Here is a 20,284-nt window from a genome sequence, read left to right as displayed (position 1 = left end):
GTAAATGCTTATAGGCTTTCAGGGTACAACTACTAAGACTATTCTAATATTTAAAAAAAAATAAGAACAGATTAAAAACAAACTGTGAAAAGAAAGCATTCTTATGCAAATTTAAAAAAATTAAAAGCAAGATTTCTGAGTTTTTCTTTAGCCAATATAAATTTCTATCTCTGTCTTTAATACATCAAATTCCTTCTGTATACTGACAGAATATATACCAGAATCTCTGCCTGTTGTAAACCCTGCCTTTGGGAAAAACGGTCCCATTTTCTTGAGTTTATTACCTGTGTTTCATAACTCATGGCATTTTGTGGGCTCCAGCAGCAGTATTTATTTCTACCAAAAATTCACCAACTCTTAAATATGGAACTCAGTTTCTCTAAAAGTAAAAAAAAAAAACATTTCTGCAAACAATATTAGTAGCTGTTTCCACAGAATAGTACTGAGCAGAATATTCTATGTTCCTTTATACATACAAAGGTAATGCTTGTGCATGGTAGAAGCAGAATAATTGCACATCAATCTTACCATCAATTCACGGAGATCAGTTACACCATATATTTGATAACATGTAATACATACCTGTCATATGTGTAAAACATATTATGAGCATTAATGTTCATTAAGACAATAGCCCAATAACAAATGACATTTTGTTATTCAAATGATCTTATAATGTCAACACCAATGCTAATAAAAATATATAATAGGCTGAACTCATCAACGGCACAGTTGTAATTCATTTGAAGTTTCCCACATTTCAAAGTCTTTCATAGATAAAATGAAATTCTTCTATTTTGTAAAATTTTAATCTTTACCTGTTAAAGGTTTGGCAAGGCAAAGGTTCCCCTGTTAGCAGAGGAAAAAAAGCAGAGATGGAACAAATAGGTCACCATACATTTCACATATGTTGTGAGCACCTCTTTACTCCTGTAGGACTGAAAATTCTGGGTTTCCACATTTTTCATGCTTTAGCAATCAAAATAAAAGCATAATTTACATCTAGATAGATGTAAAATGCTTCAGTTTTCATTTAAAATTGGTGTTTCCCTTTTCAGCTATTTACAATTTTAAAAAGAGAATTAATTCTGTCTACTAAGGTTTTTAAACATGGACATTGTAAGTTCTTTTCGTATTGAATTTTTAGGGATGAGGCTCCACTCTATTTCTAGACTATTAGATGCAAGAAAGTTTAAGCTTGATGAATCAGTACAATGTTGGTAACATGGTGACCCTTTTTTTAAGGCGTTAAAAAAAAAAAAGATTTTTTAAAGGATATTTTAACAAATAAGGATTTGCTTTGTTTATACATGCCATACTTAAAGACAAAACTTGGATTAATTGTTATATTCAGGAAATAGGTATTTTATTAATTAGCCCTTTATATGTGCATGAGAGAGATAGGGAAAGAGAAAATTTTCAGCTTAAGTAAGACTCTAACTTCCTGAGAATTTTCTAATTAGGTAAAAATACTGATTGAGATATTTAGTTGTCTTACCAGCAATGGTAAGAAAAATATACTTTGCATATTCATGAGAAACTGAAGTACATTATCGGCTAATATCCTAATGAGGCATCTGTTTAAACATGTTTTAGTTGAGAAAACTGTGAAACATGCTTCTAAATTTACAAACATGTTGGTTACTCTTCCTTGCCTAGGAGGTTGAACCAAAGTTTACGTAGATTAGAGGAAAGCCTGAGTCTGGAAAGATTCAAAGTATCCCATAAATGCAGATAAAGAAATACAGTAAAGTAACTTGGGAATTACTTTAATAATTATTTACAGAACGTCTGTCGCTTTCCTTCTTTGCTCACATACAAGTGACCTGAGTTACTCCGTCTTCCTGGTCAAACTGTCCATCATCTAGTTCCCGCAGGACGCTGTCACTGTTGCTGAACCCGGAGAAGCTGCTGGGCTGGGCTGGCCTCTTCTTCATCCAGCATTCTCTAGAAGGGGCGAGTAGGCACTCCTCAGGTGGGCTTCTGCTCTCTGCAGGCTGTAACAGGTCTGTGTCCAAGCTGACGCTCCTGCTTGGGACTTTACTCCTGTCTTCACCTTTCACGTGCCGACTGCCTTTCCTCTGAAACACAAGAGATTAGCAACTAGGAGTTAGTAAAAGGCTGGGTGTCGTCCTGCCCCTCTATTCTAGCTCTCTGCCCGCTTATCTTCCAAATCCTGCTCCTCTTCAAGGACCAGCTCAGCGCCACCCTCCGGCCAGGTGAAGGTGTGCTCCCCTCTCTGTTAATAACTGTCTGTGGCTTCCTGGCCCACCATTCTCCTTGTTGTCAGGTTGGTTGTATGGCCCTATCTGGGCCCTCAACAACACCTCTGAGGAGAGAGACCTGTTGAGATCATACTTTGGGGAACAAAACAGATAGAGATATACTTGAAGCTTCCATTTTTCATCTTGGTATTTGCTGGGATCTGAGCAGCAGAAAAAGTGCCTTAGAGGCCACCTCACCCCCATTTCTATAGGAATAGTCTGCACAGATAATTCAGATAGAGATCATATTGGAAGAAGGGGTGCCTTTCCAGGTGGGGTGGACCCCTCTCCTTGTCCTGCTACAGACCGCTTCTGCCTGGCATGGTAGGATTGTTCAGCGACAGGACCAGCTCATTCTGCAGGCTGTCTGAGAAGCTGTAGATATTTTCACTATGAAATATTACTGAGGCCTGACCACGCCCTTGGTGTGGTTCAGAATAAAAGGACATGGTTTTCCTGCCAAGGAAACGAAGTCAAACAAAGATATCTAAGTCAGTAGAAGAAGAGCTCAGGGAGACAACTTTCATGTTCAGACTTCTGATGAAATTTTCTTATGGGGGTTTCTTTAATACTGACAACATGACATATATTGGATCATGTGCATATACTTAGGCACAGAAACTGAATAAAGATACATAATAAAAGAGTGAAAAGTGAAAGTCACTCAGTCGTGTCTGACTTGTTGCGACCACTATATAGTCCATGGAATTCTCTAGGCCAGAATACTGGAGTGGGTAGCCTTTCCCTTCTCCAGGGGATCTTCCCAACCCAGGGATCAAACCCAGGTCTCCCGCATTGCAGGCAGACTCTTTACTAGCTGAGCCACCAGGGAAGCCCATAAGATAAAAAAATTTTAAAGCCCAGTATTTTCCATATATCAAGAGTTTATTTTCTTAAAGCTCATTTACATGTTAGCTGAGAACTGGGATTACATTTTCTCAAATGTGAGAGGTAAAATTACTAAAATAAATCAAAAAACCCTTAGGAAAAAAATACAGAAGTCAGATTCCTAGGCTAGTCTTACAAAAGTTTGTTAGACCACAGATTTGTTGAACTACCATGTATAAAATACAAAAGTATTTTCTACTGGTTTTCATGGCAAATACACAATACAAACAAGCAGCTGTATTGAATAGAATTTTATGCTAGGGAATCTAACCACGGTTGACGGTGACTGACAGCATTGTTTATATAGGGAGATGAAGGCTGCAGTGTGCTGTCTAGAAAGGAGTGTGTTGGCAGCTCATCATTTTCTTGGCTGGTTACCTGAGTCCTTGGGCAAGTTTAAAGGAACAAATCTGCCGTGGGACCTGCCTCAATAAAGGCCCACCCTCATGTCTCAAGTCAGATATAACTTGATGGTGGGGACATTTTCATTTGCATTCATCAAGTGCAAATATTAGATCTCAAATCTTTTTCTTTTTTATTCTCACTCACCAGATGTACCGAGTTTAACACAAGCAGTTGAACCTGACAGATTTACCCTTAAGGTACAGAAGTTGAGAATGGCATGTTCTCCCTGGTGTTGGAATGCTGCTGGGTGAGGACAGAGCCTTTTGGCTGCAAGCAGGCCTGATGGGTACTGCTCCTTTCTCAAGCCTGGCTGCTGGCTCCTTTCCCATATGCACAAAGGATACACTCACTCCGGAATGACCTCTCCTGTTGCCTGAATGAGACGGGAAGGAGGGGTGCCTGGGAGCACTTGGCAGTCTGGATCTTTCCTTCTTCATAAGCACCGGGGCCAAAGGTAAATTTTGCAATAAATTCCTTATTGTGTATCAGCCAATAGAGGCCTACTCTCACATGCTCAATGAGAAATTTCTTAATAAAAATTATGTATTAGTCAGGATAATAAGATAGAGTAATTCACTTTTAGATAAGAATTAATAAGTAAACAACCACCAAATACAAATTTCAAATATTAGAAGATAATTAAATACCTAACTCTAAAAAAGATTAGAAAAAACTCTGATCCTCAGAAAGGCTGAGGACAGGAGGAGAAAGGAGTGACAGAGGATGAGATAGTTGGATAGCATCACTGACTCAGTGGACATGAGTTTGAGCAAATTCCAAGAGATGTTGAAGGACAGGGAAGCCTGGTGTGCTGCAGTCCATGGGGTCACAAAGAGTCAGAAACAACTTAGTGATTGAAAAACAATAACAAAAAATGTCACAACAAATGCTTTTCTTTTTTTACTAAATGACTATTAATAAATACATCTTCAGCAATGATATTGGCTCCCTTACTCCACATGAGAAGACTCTTGAGAGTTCCTTGGACAGCAAGGAGATCAATCCGTCAATCCTAAAGGATATCAGTCCTGAATATTCCCTGAAAGGACTGATGCTGAAGCTAAAGCTCCAATACTTTGGCCTCCTGATTCGAAGAACTGACTCATTGAAAAAGACCCTGAAGCAAGCAAAGACTGAAGGCAGGGGGAGAAGGGGATGACAGAGGATGAGATGGTTGGATGGCATCACCGACTCGATGGACCTGAGCCTGAGCAGCTCTGGGAGATGGTGACGGACAGGGAAGCCTGGCGTGCTGCAGTCCACGGGGTGGCAAAGAGTCAGACACAACTGAGCGACTGAACAACAACTCCACATGAAATAATAGCTTTTCCAACAAATCAAATTGCAATGTTCTTATAACTTACAGTGTAGGAGACAGAAACCTGACCAGTCCATGAAGATCATCCACTCGAATTCCTCCTTCTACCAACATGGGACCCAGAAACAAGATGGTATTTGTCCAAGGTCAAAGGGTAGTTGGCTTTGAACTGGAACCTGAGTGTCTTATCTTATTCTTTTTACATTATTCACTATGCAAAAATGTGAGTAGATTTACGGTCAAAGATTTGTATGTTTCTCAAAGATTTCCAATTACAAAAATAATACATGCTTAGTGTAGAAAGCCTGGTAAAAACAAAGAAAAAAAGCAAAGCCTATCCACAATCCCATCTCACAGAGATACCACTGTTAATATTTGGCATGTTTTACTATGTATGTATGGGCTTCCCTGGTGGCTCAGTGGTAAAGAATCTGCCTGCCAATGCAGGAGACACATTTGATCCCTGGGTGGGGAAGATTCCCTGGAGAAGGAAAATGACAACCCACTCCAATATTCTTGCCTGGGTAATCCCATGGACAGAAGAGCCTGGCGGCCTACTGAAGAACTGATGCCTTTGAACTGGTGCTGGAGAAGATTCTTGAGAGTCCCTTGGACAGCAAGGAGATCAAACCAGTCAATCCTAAAGGATATCAACCCCAAATATGCATTGGAAGGCAGATGCTGAAGCTCCGATACTTTGGCCACGTGACACAAAGAGCCGACTCTTTGGGAAAGACTCTGATGTTCGGAAGGAATGAAGGCAGGAGAAGAGGGCAGTAGAGAATGAGATGGTTAGATAGCATCACTGACTCAATAAACATGAATTTGAGCAAACTTTGGGAGATAGTGGAGGATAGAGGAGTATGGCATGCTGCAGCCCATGGGGTTGCAAAGAGTCAGACATGACTTAGCGACTGAGCAACAACACTGTGTATTTGCATATGCACACAAAGAGATGTATAGCTCACTTTTGCACTTAGCACTCACTGTATTTTTAGTATTTCCCTATGTTATAAAGAGATTTTTCATGCTACATTGCTAGGCTTATTCCTATAGGTTCTCAGAATTCATACGGGTTCTCTTTCTTCTGATATTTCACTATAAATTTGGGGAGATTCTATCAAGATTTGCATGCAGATCTAATGCCACCATTGATAAAGTCAGTCAGTTTTGTTTTGGTTTTTTCACTGTGCTGGGTCTTAGTTGTGGTATGAGGGACCTAACTCCCTGACCAGGAATTGAACCCGGGCCCCCTACATTGGAAGCACAATCTTAACCTTTGTACCACCAGGGAAGTCCCCAACTGATCAACTTTTGAGAATCATCCTCATTTACTAAAAATGAGTTACCTGTTTCAAATACATGAGACTCAGTGACAAAGCAGTTGCATTTAGGGTGCCCTATCAGTCTACCTTTCACTTTCCATACATGATGTCTTAAAAACATAAGCAGAATTATACCAGCAATTATAAGATATCGCATGCCTTGTATAGTGTCATGATGGATAGAGTGGAAGAGTACCTAAAAAATATGATTTATATAGCAATAAAAACATGGAGTGGACATTCAGGATTTCTCCCCTTTGTGTGTTTCAGGCTTGAGGGAGGATTAGAAAGCCACTGAAAGGCTAAGTGTAGCTCTAGTACCAGTTAGAAGAGTCAGAGGCTTTGAATCACACAGAGAAACCCCACAGAATATGCTTGCTCACAAAGTATGTTTCTGGGTCAGGTCATCCAAGCTTGGTGCTGTAAAAATCAGTCAAGCCTGGGAGAGGAAAAGGTGTCGTGGACAATGACTTTTCCAGCCAGTTTTCTTATCCACCTTCTCTACTGCAGTGTAGGCCCATGACCCAATCAGATCCAATCAGAGTCCTTCTCTGGGATTGCTATATTGACTCCAGGATAATGAAGCTCTTTCTGGACTTCCCTGGTGGTCCAGTGGTTAAGAATCCATGGGTTCAATCCCTAGTACAGAAGAATTCCACATAGAGCAGGGAAACTAAGCCTGTGTTGCCACAACTGCTGAGTCTGTGCTCTAAAGCCTGCAGCATGTAGGATCTTATCTCCTTGACCAGGGGTTCAACTCAGGTCCAGGGAGTAAAAGTGCCAAGTCATAACTACTGGACCAGCAGAGAACTCCCTGAGACTGGCTTCCTTTAGTCAGCATGCTTTTTGAGATTGCTGTAGTTGTTCAGTCACTGAGTCGTGTCCTACTCTTTGTGACCCCATGGACTGCAGCATGCCAGGCTTCACTGTCCTTTACTATGTCCTGGAGTTTCCTCAGACTCATATCCTTTGAGTCTGTGATGCCATCCAACCATCTCATCTTCTGTCGCTCCCTTCTCCTTCTGCCCTCAACCTTTCCCAGCATCAGGGTCTTTTCCAATGAGTCAGTTCTTCACGTCAGGAAGCCAAAGTATTGGAGCTTTAGCTTTAGCATCAGTCCTTCCAGTGAATATTCAGGGTTGATTTCCTTTAGGACCAACTGGCTTGATCTCTTTGCTGTCCAGGGGATTCTCAAGAGTCTTCCCCAACACCACAGTTCAAAAGCATCAATTTTTTGGCACTTAGCCTTCTTTATGGTCCAACTCTCACATCCATATAGTATCGCTGGAAAAACCATAGATTTGACTATAGGGAACTTTGTCAGCAAAGCGATGTTTAGGTTGGTCATAGCTTTTCTTCCAAGAAAAGAAAGTGTCTTTTAATTTTGTGACTGCAGTCACCATCCACAGCGATTTTGGAGCCCAAGAAAATCTGCCACTGTTTCCACTTTTTCCCCATTTTTGAGATTAATCCACGTAATTGTGGCTATTAAGAGTGTATGTGGGGACTTCCTTGGCAGTTCAGTTAAGACTCTGGGCTTCCACTGCAGGGGCCGCAGGACTTAATCCTGGATGGAGAACTAAAATCCCACATTCTGCGTGGCCAAAAAAAGAAAAAGGGCACATATGTTTTTATTTCTAAGTAGTATTTCGTTGAATGGAAATACCACAGCTGTTTATCCATAAATCTGTTGGAGACATTTGGATTGTTTCCAGTTTTGGGAGATGATGAATAGAACATTCAAACTTTTATGTGTAGCTTTTTGTGTAAACAAAAGTTTTTCTTTCTCTAGGGCAAATGTTCATGAGAGGGATTGCTGGGTCATATCTCAGTGCATGTTTAACCCCATAAAAAGCTGCGAAATAATTTTCCAGAGTGGTTGTACTACATGGCATTCCCACCAGCAGTGTTTTATAGTTCTGATTGCTCCTCATTCTTGATAGTCCTAAGTGAGGAGGGAGGAGGGTTCAGGATGGGGAACACATGTATACCTGTGGCGGATTCATTTTGATATATGGCAAAACCAATACAATATTGTAAAGTTAAAAAATAAAATAAAATTAAAAAACAAACAAACAAAAACCTAAAAAAAAAAAGAATTGTCAATGTTTTTTTAATTTTAGTCATTCTAGTAGATGTATGGTTTCATCATGATTTTCATTTGCATTTCCCTTGACCGATAATTTAAATGTCTTTTTATGTGTTTACTTCTCTTCTACATATCCTCATTGGTTCAAGACTTTTAACTATTTTTTTAAACTGCATTGTTTATTTCTTATTTTTTAAGTTTTAAGATACCTTCTGGATACAAGTCTTTTGTCATATATGTGATTTGCAAAAATTTTTTTTTCTCCCAGTCTGTGGCTGTCTGTTATTTTCTTAGTGTTATTCACAAAGCAAAAGTTTAAATTTTGATAAAGTCTAATTTATCAATTTTTTAAAATGAATTACGCTTTTAGAGTCATATCTGAGAACTCTGCTTAGCCCCAGTTCATGAAGATTTTTTCCTATTTTTTTTTCTAAAAGTTTTCTGATTTTCCTAAAATAAACTGTCTCTCAATGCTAGTGCTAGTGCCAGGTTGCTTCAGTCGTGTCTGACTCTTTGTGACCCCATGATTGCAAAGGAGTGTAGCCTGCCAGTTTCCTGTATCCAGGCCTATGGATTGTAGTCTCCCAGTTTCTTCTGTCCACAGGATTCTCCAAGCAAGAATACTGGAGTGAGTTGCCGTTCCCCGCTCCATGGGAGCTTCCCAACCCAGAAATTGAACCTTCTTGTCTCCTGCATTGGCATGCAGGTTCTTTACCACTAGTGCTACCTGGGAAGCCTCAATAGCTTAAAGAAATTGAGGCAGAAATTGGGAGTATAAATATTTGAATTTATATTGACCATATTTTAAAATTTCTCAAGCTATCTAGAATATTGTATAAAACATCTGTGAAACAAACACATTCCAAAAGTAAAGGTCTTTATAACTTCAGAAGAAAAAATTCCTATGATATGTTTTCTTCATTATGCAATTCTCAATTCCCTCCTTTATAACAGAGGCATGAAATGGTTTTGCTTAACATAAAAGTACTGTTCCATGTTGAGTGCAATTGAAACAAGAAGTTTTACATATCTTAACATTAGTCTCAGTAAAAGAAACAGAAAATCTTTTTTCAAGAATTAAACCCTAGATCAATTTCCAACAGCCCATGAAATTTATAATTTTATTGAAAACTCCTTGACAATCATAAGGCAATGTTTGTAATGCTTCAAATTTTCACCAACTGGTTTTTAGAACCAAATACCTTTGAAAAAGTCTTCCCTGGTGGCTCAGATGGTAAAGAATTCACCTGCAGTGAAGGGGACCCAGGTTCAATCCCTGGGTTGGGAAGATCCCCTGAAGAAGGGACCCACTCCAATATTCTTGCTTGGAGAATTCCATGGACAGAGGAGCCTGACAGGCTACAGTCCATGGGATCACAAAGAGTTGCACAGGACTGAGTGACTAACAATTTTCACCTTTGAAACAATTATTTGAAAACCTGTATAAATGAAGCAATCCCCCATCAACCCTTCCCCAACAACAACTGATTTCAAGGTACAAGCAAAGAATGGTGCCATTATGGTCTTAAAAGTATATAAGAATTTTTTTAAGGCATGTTATAAATGTATATATAAGATTCCACTGCATAGCTTGTGGGATCTTACTATCAGGGACCAAGGATCGAAACTGTGCCCCCTGCAATAGCAAAGGCTTAACCACCTGACTGCCAGGGAAGTCCGACAGAATATTTCTTGTGAACTTGTTTGAGCCATTCTCCCCAGGACTGGAAGGCACTGCTCACTTGTGGGCTCTAATTCAGTCTTTCTGAAATCTTTGTTAACTTGATCACTCTGCTCTCCTCCTAAGGGAGTTATCATCCTATCCACCTACAGCCCCTCTACTTGCTTGCCTGTGGAACCAGCTAGAGTCTGTTCAAAATCAATGTGAGACAACAGCATTAATAGACTAACAGCTATTACATATACTGTTAGTCTATTAATAGCTTTGCTAGTTTAGAAAAACTTTGAAGTTTTCTAAAACATTATTTTCTTGATAATATGGAATCACTTTAAATAATTTTCTGGTCCATTTGCAAACTTCCTCTTTTGAAAGTTAGGCCTTAATTAATTGAGATTAATTAGGCCTTAATTACGAAGAAGGCAATGGCATCCCACTCCAGTACTCTTGCCTGGAAAATCCCATGGACGGAGGAGCCTGGTAGGCTGCAGTCCATGGGGTCACTAAGAGTAGGACATGACTGAGCGACTTCACTTTCACTTTTCACTTCCATGCATTGGAGAAGGAAATGGCAACCCACTCCAGTGTTCTTGCCTGGAGAGTTCCAGGGACAGGGGAGCCTGGTGGGCTGCCATCTATGGGGCTGCACAGTCGGACACGACTGAAGTGACTTAGCAGCAGCAGCAGCAGGTCTTAATTAAGATTAGTTCATTCAATGATACTATTCTAAGTGTGCATCTACTAGGAATCTAGTAAGAATAAGGTGACTTGAGACTCAGCAGAGCCCTTCAGCAAAGAACTGAAAAAATATGACCTTGAGGAGACAATACAAAAGTGCCGTCAGAAGTCAAGACTGCACAGATCTGTCATAATATCAGGCACATTCACTTATGAGGCTTATAACTGTAGGAGCGGAAAATCTTTTCCTCTGTCATCTTAGGTTCAGCATCTCAGACCTGCAAATTAAACTAGAAAAAGATTAATAGGAGAAAAGGTTTATTTTGGATGCACACGAGGGCTGCACAGAGAAGTAAAAACCCAAAGAGGCAGTTAGACCTGGGAGATGATTTTCATTTTACAAAGGGTGATACACTGTGGTGAAGTGACCAGACAAATAAAAAGGGATTTGGGGTTTTAGGGGCAGTAAACTGTGGGAAGTTAAATATTTGGGAATAGCTTAGTGGTAAAGAATCCAATCCACCTGCTGTGCAGGAGACCCAGGTTTGATCCTTGAGTGGGGAAGATTCCCTGGAGGAGGGAATGCAACCCACTCCAGTATTCTTGCCTGGAGAATCCCCTTGGGCAGAGGAGCCTGGCAGGCTACAGTCCACAGGGTTGCAAAGAGTCTGGATGTGACTGAGCATGTATTTGGGGAAACTAATGCAAGAGAGGGTTTAGTAAGTTGTGGGGACTACAGGCATTGTTCCCAGTGATGCGTCATCTTTGCGTTGTCTCTGGTACAGGAGAGGGAAGCAATTTTACAAAAGGAAATTTTTGTCACATTGGCATAAGGAAAATTTATGCCCTGCTTTTGTCAGAAAGGGAGAGGTTCTGTTTCATTGCCTTTAGCTCAAAATAGTAATCCTTACACCCAAATGGCATACTTTGGGGTCATATTCTGATTTCCTTCAGAACTGTCTCATGTTCCGGTTTGCTGGCACATTTCTCTTGTTGTATGTTGGTTCAGAAGGCTGTTTCCTTATCAAGTTCCCACTTCCTCATCTGTTCACCGTTTAGAATTACAGTGAGAGATTAAGGATTAAATGGTTCAGTTTAACAGTTCATAAAGCATCACTTTTACTCACTTCTGGTGTCTGAGCAGCTGAATTCCACATAACTGGTCTCTGAAGGAATACAACCTGCTTTGTAGCCAAATTCCCCTCACTGAAAATTAAAACAACAGCGTTAGCATTTCTAAATTAGTAATTCTCTATATTTCACACTTGGCTAGAATGTTCCACATGTATTCTTTGTAAAATAATCTGATCCATTAATAATTATGAAACAGTCTATATAAGTTGCAGCAGATAAAACAAGGGGAAAAAAATCCTAAAAGCTAAATATGGTCCTTATAAAAGAAATTCTTAATGTTTAAAACTTGTAATCTCACTGTGCTAACATACTTGGTTTTGCATACATATTTGCATTCTGTATTCTATGCTTATCTCTTTTCTTGTTTGTATATTATGGTCATATTCTTAATAGCTGCATGATATCCCAAAGAATTAAGATACCAAAATGTACTAAGCCTTTCCATTATTACTGGAAAATTAGGTTGCTTCCGGCTTTCTGCTAATTATAAATAATGCTGTTATAGAAATATGTATAGTCTTCTTTATTCTTTATGACTTATTTCCTTGAGATAAATTCATAGGCGTGGGATTATTAGGCCAAAAGGGTATGATTTAAGCTTCTTGGTATGCATTGTCAAATTTGTCTTATGAAAGAAAGAGACCAGTTTGGACTGCCACGTGTGAGAAATTTATATACATTTTCCACTGAGGGACTTGAGCCATAGCTAGTCTCATTTTCAGATGCTTCTTTGTAGTCAGCTACTCAATATTCTCCTTATTTAACTACCATCATGGCAAATTACCCCTTGCCAAAGACTACTTGGGGTTTGGATTTCTCTGAAATGCTTTTCACAGAGTCTCCATGGATTTATGGGGAGGAGTGTCTGTAGCTAATGTTGCTCAGTTACGACTTTTATTATGCAAAAAACCCCAACAAAACCTCACTATTAGCTGCATTTTATGCTGAGCTCTTTTTTCTGGAAAACAAATGAAACATTGAAACTCTGGCCCTAGTGGTCAACACCACACAATTTGAAAATCCCAAACTTACTGATACTGTTGAATTTTGAGAAAGAGCAAATCTTCCCACAAAGTGGTAATGAGAGATTGCTTCTTTTTTTATTAAAGACTGCTTTTAGTCTAATCTATTTTAGTTTGACTGTATCTTTGAAAAAAAGACATGATGTGAAATATCTCCTAGCTTTGGGGAACAGCTTGAGTCATCTGGAGACGTCAGCATGAGACAGGAAGGGACTGGCGGTGCACAGAACAGGCTGGCTATTTGGGCGGCAGGGAGAATACTGGAAAGGGCAGTGGCTTTAGAAGCAGACGGTCCTGGATTCAAGACTCAATTTTACTGTAAAACAAAGAATGTTGCTCACCATCTAGTTCTATAAGAATCAAGTCATTAGCCAATGCAACCATGGACTTATAATTCACTCTAAAAGGAATTCAGGTGAAGATCAGAATGAAGCACTTGGTGCTCTGAGAAAACAGGCCCGCACATAGCTAGAAATATTTTAGGATTTTTTTAATGAACCTGGTGACTTATATCTTCCCATACTTAGAAAAGATCTAAGGTCATGAACTGAGATACCTGTTCCTTATGACTAACCTTTTACCAGGGTGTGTGCTTGACTGCACGTAACCCTTTTCCAAAACTATGTACATGCTGACCTGTCTGCCTCACCTCTTGGGAGCATTCCTCAGAGCTCTCTGAAAGATTGTATCCTGCACTAGAATTCTTAGTAAGTCCCCCAGAACTCACAGCTCTCAGGTTGTGCCTTCCGCACCACCCCCTGCACCCGAGTTGACAGTACTGAAATGGCTGATGATACCACCTAATACCTGGTGACTTTGGCAAAGTTTTAAAATTCTCTTTCATTTCCTATCAAGGGCTTTGTGATAGATAAATAAGTCAGTGGGTATGAAGAGCCTCCACTGTGCCTGCCACTGGAAGGAGCACAGAAAATGGGATTTCCTCCCAGTTCCCCCATTCATTTAATGAAATGTGGGGCAGGGTCGAGTGGGAGGAAAATATATTAGAATCAAGAACATCTTCCAGAAAGAACAGTCAAGGGAAAGGGGGCACAAGAATAGAGCAAGAGGTTTCTGGATAATGTTCAAGGTATGTGATGCAGGTAGAGAATCACATGCAGGAACCAGGCCTAGAACTCTCCAAAGATGAGGAGTCAGGGGACAATTAATCTTCTTGAATGGAAAGCCTCCTGGAGCCCCGGGGTAGGGACTGGGGGTGACCCTTGATGAGTTTTTCCCAAAAGATTATAGGATGGGGCAATCTGAGTATACTAAGGTGTGATGTTTGGCCAACAGCAGGCTTCTCAACCTTTATGAATGGGGTAAAACAGTAAGTGTGGAGACAGTTACTCAAAGGCTGCCTATCTTAGGACAGTCTTTGGTTGCCCAGGTAAGACTTTGGAAGGTCTTTAGAGTTAGACTTAATTTGAAATATGTCTGAGACCTCACTGTCTCTGGTTTTCTAAAGGACATTCTGATTTAAAATAGGTCTTGCTGGGACTTCCCTGGTGGCGCTGTGGATGGGAATCCACCTGCCAAAGAGAGGTCATGGGTTTGATCCCTGGGCCAGGAGGATTCCACAGGCCTCAAAGTAGCTAAGCCCAAGTGCCACAACTACTGAGCTTGCGCACTAGAGCCTGTGCTCTGCAACAAGAGAAGCCATTGCAATGAGAAGCTATTTCATGGCCAGGAGGAATAGCTCCTGCTTGCTGTAACTAAAGAAAGCCCAAGCAAAGCAACAAAGACCTAGAGCAGCCAAAAATTAATTAATTAGTTACATGAAATAAACTGCTTTCTGTTAAAAAAAAAAAAAAAAGTCTTGCTATTTTTGGGCTACCCAGGTGGTGCCAGTGGTAAAGAACCTACCTGCCAATACAGGAGATGTAAGAGATACAGTTTTGATTCCTGGGTCTGAAAGATTCCCTGCTATTTTCAGAACATCTGTGAGATGTGGAATGCCTTTTGGTTTGGAGAATGGTGATCATGGTAGAATGAAAGGGAAAGAGGTCTGAAACCATACAGAAGGACAGCTTTATGACAGGGCAAGTGAGTCCTTCAGAGTCTCCAGGAGCTCCAGAGGTAACTCTGTTTACTGAGCTTGGATAGGACATTTGCTCTGTAGCACAGGTTCTGAAAGGATTTGACTGGTAAAGTCATTATGGAATCAGAGAGATCTCTAAATGCTCTCCTGCAAGTTCCTGGACAGAGCCTACACCTGCTATTCCCTACAGAAATTTTTTACCCAGAAAGTACTATTAGTTAACTGAGTAACTTAATACTTTTCTGTGAGAGTTAAGAACCTTTAGATTCTCTTTTAGAGTGTTATTAATGGGTGGTCATGCTTTGATATAATATCAAATCAATGCAGCTTTTGGAAAATGCTTGATTTCCGCATAAACTCTGTAAAAGTTATGGCACAACCTGCTTTGGTGAAGAGTATAGACTGCAAGTAGGGGCTTCCCTGGGGGTTCAGACAGTAAAGAATTTGCCTGCAATGCAGGAGATCTATATTCAATCCCTGGATCAGGAAGATTCCCTGGAGAAGGGAATGGCAACCCACTCCAGCATTCTTGCCTGGAGAATTCCATGGACAGAGGAGTCTGGCAGTCTACAGTCCCCGGGGTTGCAAAGAGTAGGACACGACTGCGCAACTAACACACACACACACATAGACTGCACGTATAAGCTGCTCAAGGGAATAGTCTTCAAAGAAGATGTGAAAACACCTGCTAGTCCTTGCTTCCTGAGGGCAGTAGATAGCTCCCTGGTGCCATTGTCATCATGAGGTACAGGTTAGCCAGGGCAGCCTGGGGGGCTGGGTTCCCTGAAGCAATGGTGGAAAGCAGAGTGAATGGATACAAGGGCCAAGAGGGGAAAGGAGGGTCATCAGTCCAGAATAATGTCCAGGAAATTACCACGACACCCGAGGCCAAAGCCTAGGTAGGATCTGGGACCCTGGACCACACTGAAGGAAGAAAAGTGAAGGTCAAATCAGTGAGGCTGACTGGAAAAGAGAAACTAGTGAGAGAAGCAAGGTCAGGTCCAGGTGTTTGACCAGAAGAAACCAGTTGAAACAAAGTGAAAGGCTGAGTCAGTTCTGGGGTCACACCCAGGATTAACCAAAGGTCAAAGGACAGGTACGGACCTGGGAGAGGCAAGAGAAGCCCCCAGAACTGCTGCTGTCCCTGGGACAAGGGGCTTCTTCTCTCTGCCTTGGTAGTAGGCAGATAGAAGTGGGCAGATAGGAGTGTGGGATCTGGGGAGAGTGAGCCAGGGATTGTCTTGACAGTACAGGCAGAGGAGCCAGAACACAGAAGGGGGAGAAGTGTGTTCAACCAGTTCTACAACTTTGTACTACACAATATCCGGACACATCATTTCTTTGTGATGTGTTTAACAGAGAGGCAGTGGAGTCTGGGAGAAACAGCATGTATGACTTTAGAGTCATACTGACCCTGGGTTTGCATCCTAGCTTTGTTGCTTACTAGCTATGTGACACTGATGAAGTTGTCCTATCTTTCTGAACCTCCTGTTCCTCTTTTGTAAAACAAAGATGGTTCTAAGAATACCAGTGGTGGATATAAAGTTCTTAGCACAGACCCTGGAGCATAGCAGATGCTCAGTAAATGTTTCCTTCTCCCTTTCCTGTCTTCTTCTATGCATTTCATAAGAAAACAAAAAGAAGACTCTCTACTTGGTTATTTTTAAGGGAGGGAGGTTTGCTACGGTGTCAATAAACAACCAAGAAAAAGACTAGCTTCCTGATAACAGAAAATCTCATGAACTAAACTAAGAATAATAACTCAATTTGTGCAATGCTTTCTGGGCAGAGGGCTTGGATTTGATCCCTGATCAGGGAGGAGATCCCCCATGCCACAACTAAGACCTGGTGCAGTCAAATAAATAAATATTAAAAACAAACAACAAACCCCTTAAAACAAAGACATCCATAAAGAGAGTAAAAAAGACAAGCCTCAGACAGAATTAGGGAGACCATCACAACACACATATAACAAATAAAAAGCCTCATCCAATATACATTTAAACACTCCTATAAATACAATTTTAAATGTGGGCAAAAGATTTAAACAGGTACTTAACAAAAGAAAAATCTCGGTGGTCAAGAAATGTATGAAAATGTGCTCAATTTTAGTAGCAATTAGGTAAGTACAAACTAAAACCACACTGAGATCACGCTATATATACAATCATCAGAATGGCAAAATTTAAAAGTATGACAATATTTTTTTGTTGGAGCAATGGGAATTTTCATGTTCTGCTGGTGGGAGAGTAAGCTGCAACATTCTACTTGAAAAGAGTTCGGCATTTATATCTATAAAGCCAAAGAAATAAACTATAACCCAGCAAGCAATTCCACTTCCTGGTCTACACGCTTGAGAAACTTGGGCATATGTGCTCAGGTTCAGAACAGCATGCTTGTCACAGCCAACACCTGAAAGCAACCAAAGCATCAGCAGCAAGACGGATAAACAAACACCTACACAGAGCTCTTACAGTGGAATCGTGGATAACTCTTACAGTGCTAAGTGAAAGAAGCAACATGTGAAAGACTAGGAAGAAAGTGAAAGTGTTTGTCATTCAGTAGTGTCTGACTCTGCGACCTCATAGACTGTAGCCTGCCAGGCTCCTATGTCCATAGAATTCTCCAGGTAAGAATACTGCAGTGGGTAACCATTCCCTTCTCAGGATCTTCCTGACCCAGGAATCGAACCTGAGTCTCCTACAGTGGATTCTTTATCATTTGAGCCACCAGGGAAGCCCATGAAAGAATATATATAATTCCATTTTTATAAAATTCAAAACAAGCAAAACTAAATTGTTTATTTAGGGATACAAACATGAGTGGTAAGACTATTAGGCAAAAGAAGGAAGTGATTATCCTAAAAGTTGGGGTCATGTTACCTCTGCATGAAGGGAGTGGGTATGATGGGGTAGTTCTAGGGTGCCACTGTCTTGTCCAGTGGTAATTACAGTGTTTTTATAATTATAATATGTATATTTGTCAACAAAGGTCCATCTAGTCAAGGCTATGGTTTTTCCAGTAGTCATATATGGATATGAGACTTGGACTCTAAAGAAAACTGAGCGCCAAAGAATTGATACTTTTGAACTGTGGTGTTGGAGAAGACTCTTCAGAGTCCCTTAAACTGCAAGGAGATTCAACCAGTCCATCCTAAAGGAAGTCAGTCCTGAATATTCATTGGAAGGACTGATGCTGAAGCTGAAACTCCAATACGTTGGCCACCTGATGTGAGGAGCTGACTCATTTGAAAAGACCCTGATGCTAGGAAAGATTGAGGGCAGGAGGAGAAGGGGACGACAGAGGATGAGATGGTTGGATGGCATCACGGACTCAATGGGCATGAGTTTGGGTAAACTCTGGGAGTTGGTGATGGACAGGGAGGCCTGGCATGCTGTGGTTCATGGGGTGGCAAAGAGTTGGACATGACTGAGTGACTGAACTGAACTGATATTTGTGTTTTATGCACTTTTTATATGTGTTTTATTAACAAAATTGTTTTAAGCGTATGTGTAATGCTGTATGTAGAATGGTTGTGGATTTACACATAATAATAATGCTCTCTCGACACAGACACAGAGAACAGACTTGTGGACATGGGGGAGGAGGGGCACCAGGGTGGGTGTTGGGAGGGGCGTGAAAGGAAAGTGTGGGAAGTAATGGAGAGTAACATGGAAACGTACATTACCATGTGTAAAATAGATAACCAATGGGAATTTGCTGTATGATTCAGGGAACTCAAACTGGGGCTCTGGAACAACCTAGAGGGATGGGATCGGGAGGGAGGCAGGAGGAAAGTTCAAGAGTGAGGAGACATATGTATACCTATGGTTGATTCATGTTGATGTTTGGCAAAAACCAGCACAGTTCTGTAAAGCAATTATCCTTCAATTAAATAAATTCAGTTCAGTTCAGTCGCTGAGTCATGTCTGACTCTTTGCGACCCCATGAATTGCAGCACGCCAGGCCTCCATGTCCATCACCAACTCCCGGAGTTCACTCAGATTCACGTCCATCGAGTCAATGATGCCATCCAGCCATCTCATCCTCTGTCGTCCCCTTCTCCTCCTGCCCCTAATCCCTCCCAGCATCAGAGTCTTTTCCAATGAGTCAACTCTTCGCATGAGGTGGCCAAAGTACTGGAGTTTCAGCTTTAGCATCATTCCCTCCAAAGAAATCCCAGGGCTGAAATTCTCCTTCAGAACTTCAGATCTCCTTCAGATCCAACTGCAAGGTTGGGTCTCCTTGCAGTCCAAGGGACTCTCAAGAGTCTTCTCCAACACCACAGTTCAAAAGCATCAATTCTTCGGCACTCAGCTTTCTTCACAGTCCAACTCTCACATCCATACATGACAACTGGAAAAACCATAGCCTTGACTAGATAAATAAATTTAAAAGCAAAACAAAAATTCTCTCTCCTCTTGTACATTTATTGTTTTGGTAAAATCAGTCTTGAATTCTATTTTTTTCCCCAAACCTTAAACTTCTTTATTTTGCATTAGAGTATAGTTGCTTTCTATTTTTTTTAAATTGAGGCATAGTTGATGTACAATATTACCTAAGTTTCAGGTATATAACACAGTGATTCACAATTTTTAAAGTTTATACTCCATTTATAATTACAATAAAATATTGGCTATATTCCTTGTGATGTACAATACATCCTCACACCTTATTTATTTTATACATAGTAGTTTGTATTTCTTAATCACCTATCTCTATTTATCACTCCTATCTCTATTTACCCTCCTTTCCATACTGGTATCCACTAGCTAGTTCTCTATATCTGTGTGGGCCTACTTTTTTTTTGTTAGATCTATGAGTTTTAAATTAGGAGAGGTCTTTAGGAATTCATTCACATGTACTTACTTCTCCTTGAATAAGTCCTGCACTTTGGTGACTCTGCTTTGTGCTTATGGTTGCCATAAAGAGGAACTATTTTGCGATCTTCATACTTCCACTTTTCATGTGCTCACTAACTGATTCCATTCTTTTCTGCTGATCCTGGTATTAGAATCTTTGTTTTTATGGTGTTTGGGCAGCTACTAACAACAGACCAGTGCAGCTATGTGAGATGACTCCTATTTACTGTTCCTGGTTAGCCCTATCTGGCACCAGGAATATCCTCTCTAAAACTACTTTTGGAAGCACTCTTCTTTCTTAACAGTCCCTACATCTCAGACTTCTCAGCCTCCAACGACCTCCTCTCCTCTTTCATGGATCTTTTCTACCCTATTCACTGGCCTGACATGCAACTCTTTTTGCATTATTGCTTCCCCAAGGAGCCTTTTAATATATTTTCTCTGGAATTCCTCCCCCTTCTCCCATTAAATTTTAATGACAAAGATATGTCATGTATCTGTTTATGTACTATGACATTTTGGAGGGCCCAAAGCCCTCCCATGTCCCCTGTTTCTTGTTAAAAAAAAAAAAGGCTTTAGTTTT

The 20,284-nt window shown here is 40.6% G+C and overlaps 1 protein-coding gene across 12 annotated transcripts in view; it reads right to left on the bottom strand.

Moving 5' to 3' along the window:
• Positions 1 to 534: 534 nt before the first annotated feature.
• RFTN2 (raftlin family member 2) overlaps positions 535 to 20,284 on the bottom strand; it is a 77,511-nt gene continuing 57,761 nt past the window's right edge. For 8 of the 12 annotated variants that reach the window (XM_086347498.1, XM_086347487.1, XM_086347520.1 and 5 more), the window contains 2 exons: positions 11,773 to 11,851; positions 535 to 2,081 (listed from right to left, as the gene is read on the bottom strand). In XM_086347498.1, coding sequence (XP_086203624.1) covers positions 1,812 to 2,081; positions 11,773 to 11,851 — 349 coding nt within the window. In that variant the 3' untranslated portion in view covers positions 535 to 1,811. The remainder of the gene's footprint in view (positions 2,082 to 11,772; positions 11,852 to 20,284) is intronic. The other 4 variants (XM_086347540.1, XM_086347574.1, XM_086347564.1 and 1 more) reach the window with 1 other exon arrangement.

This window comes from Bos grunniens, chromosome 2 (genome assembly GCF_055505025.1).
Source record: "Bos grunniens cultivar Pamir isolate PY7600 chromosome 2, Bosgru_T2T1.0, whole genome shotgun sequence".
Taxonomy (NCBI): Eukaryota; Metazoa; Chordata; class Mammalia; order Artiodactyla; family Bovidae; genus Bos; species Bos grunniens.
The sequence above is the reverse complement of the archived record's forward strand: the minus strand, read 5'-3'. Positions and strand labels throughout refer to the sequence as shown.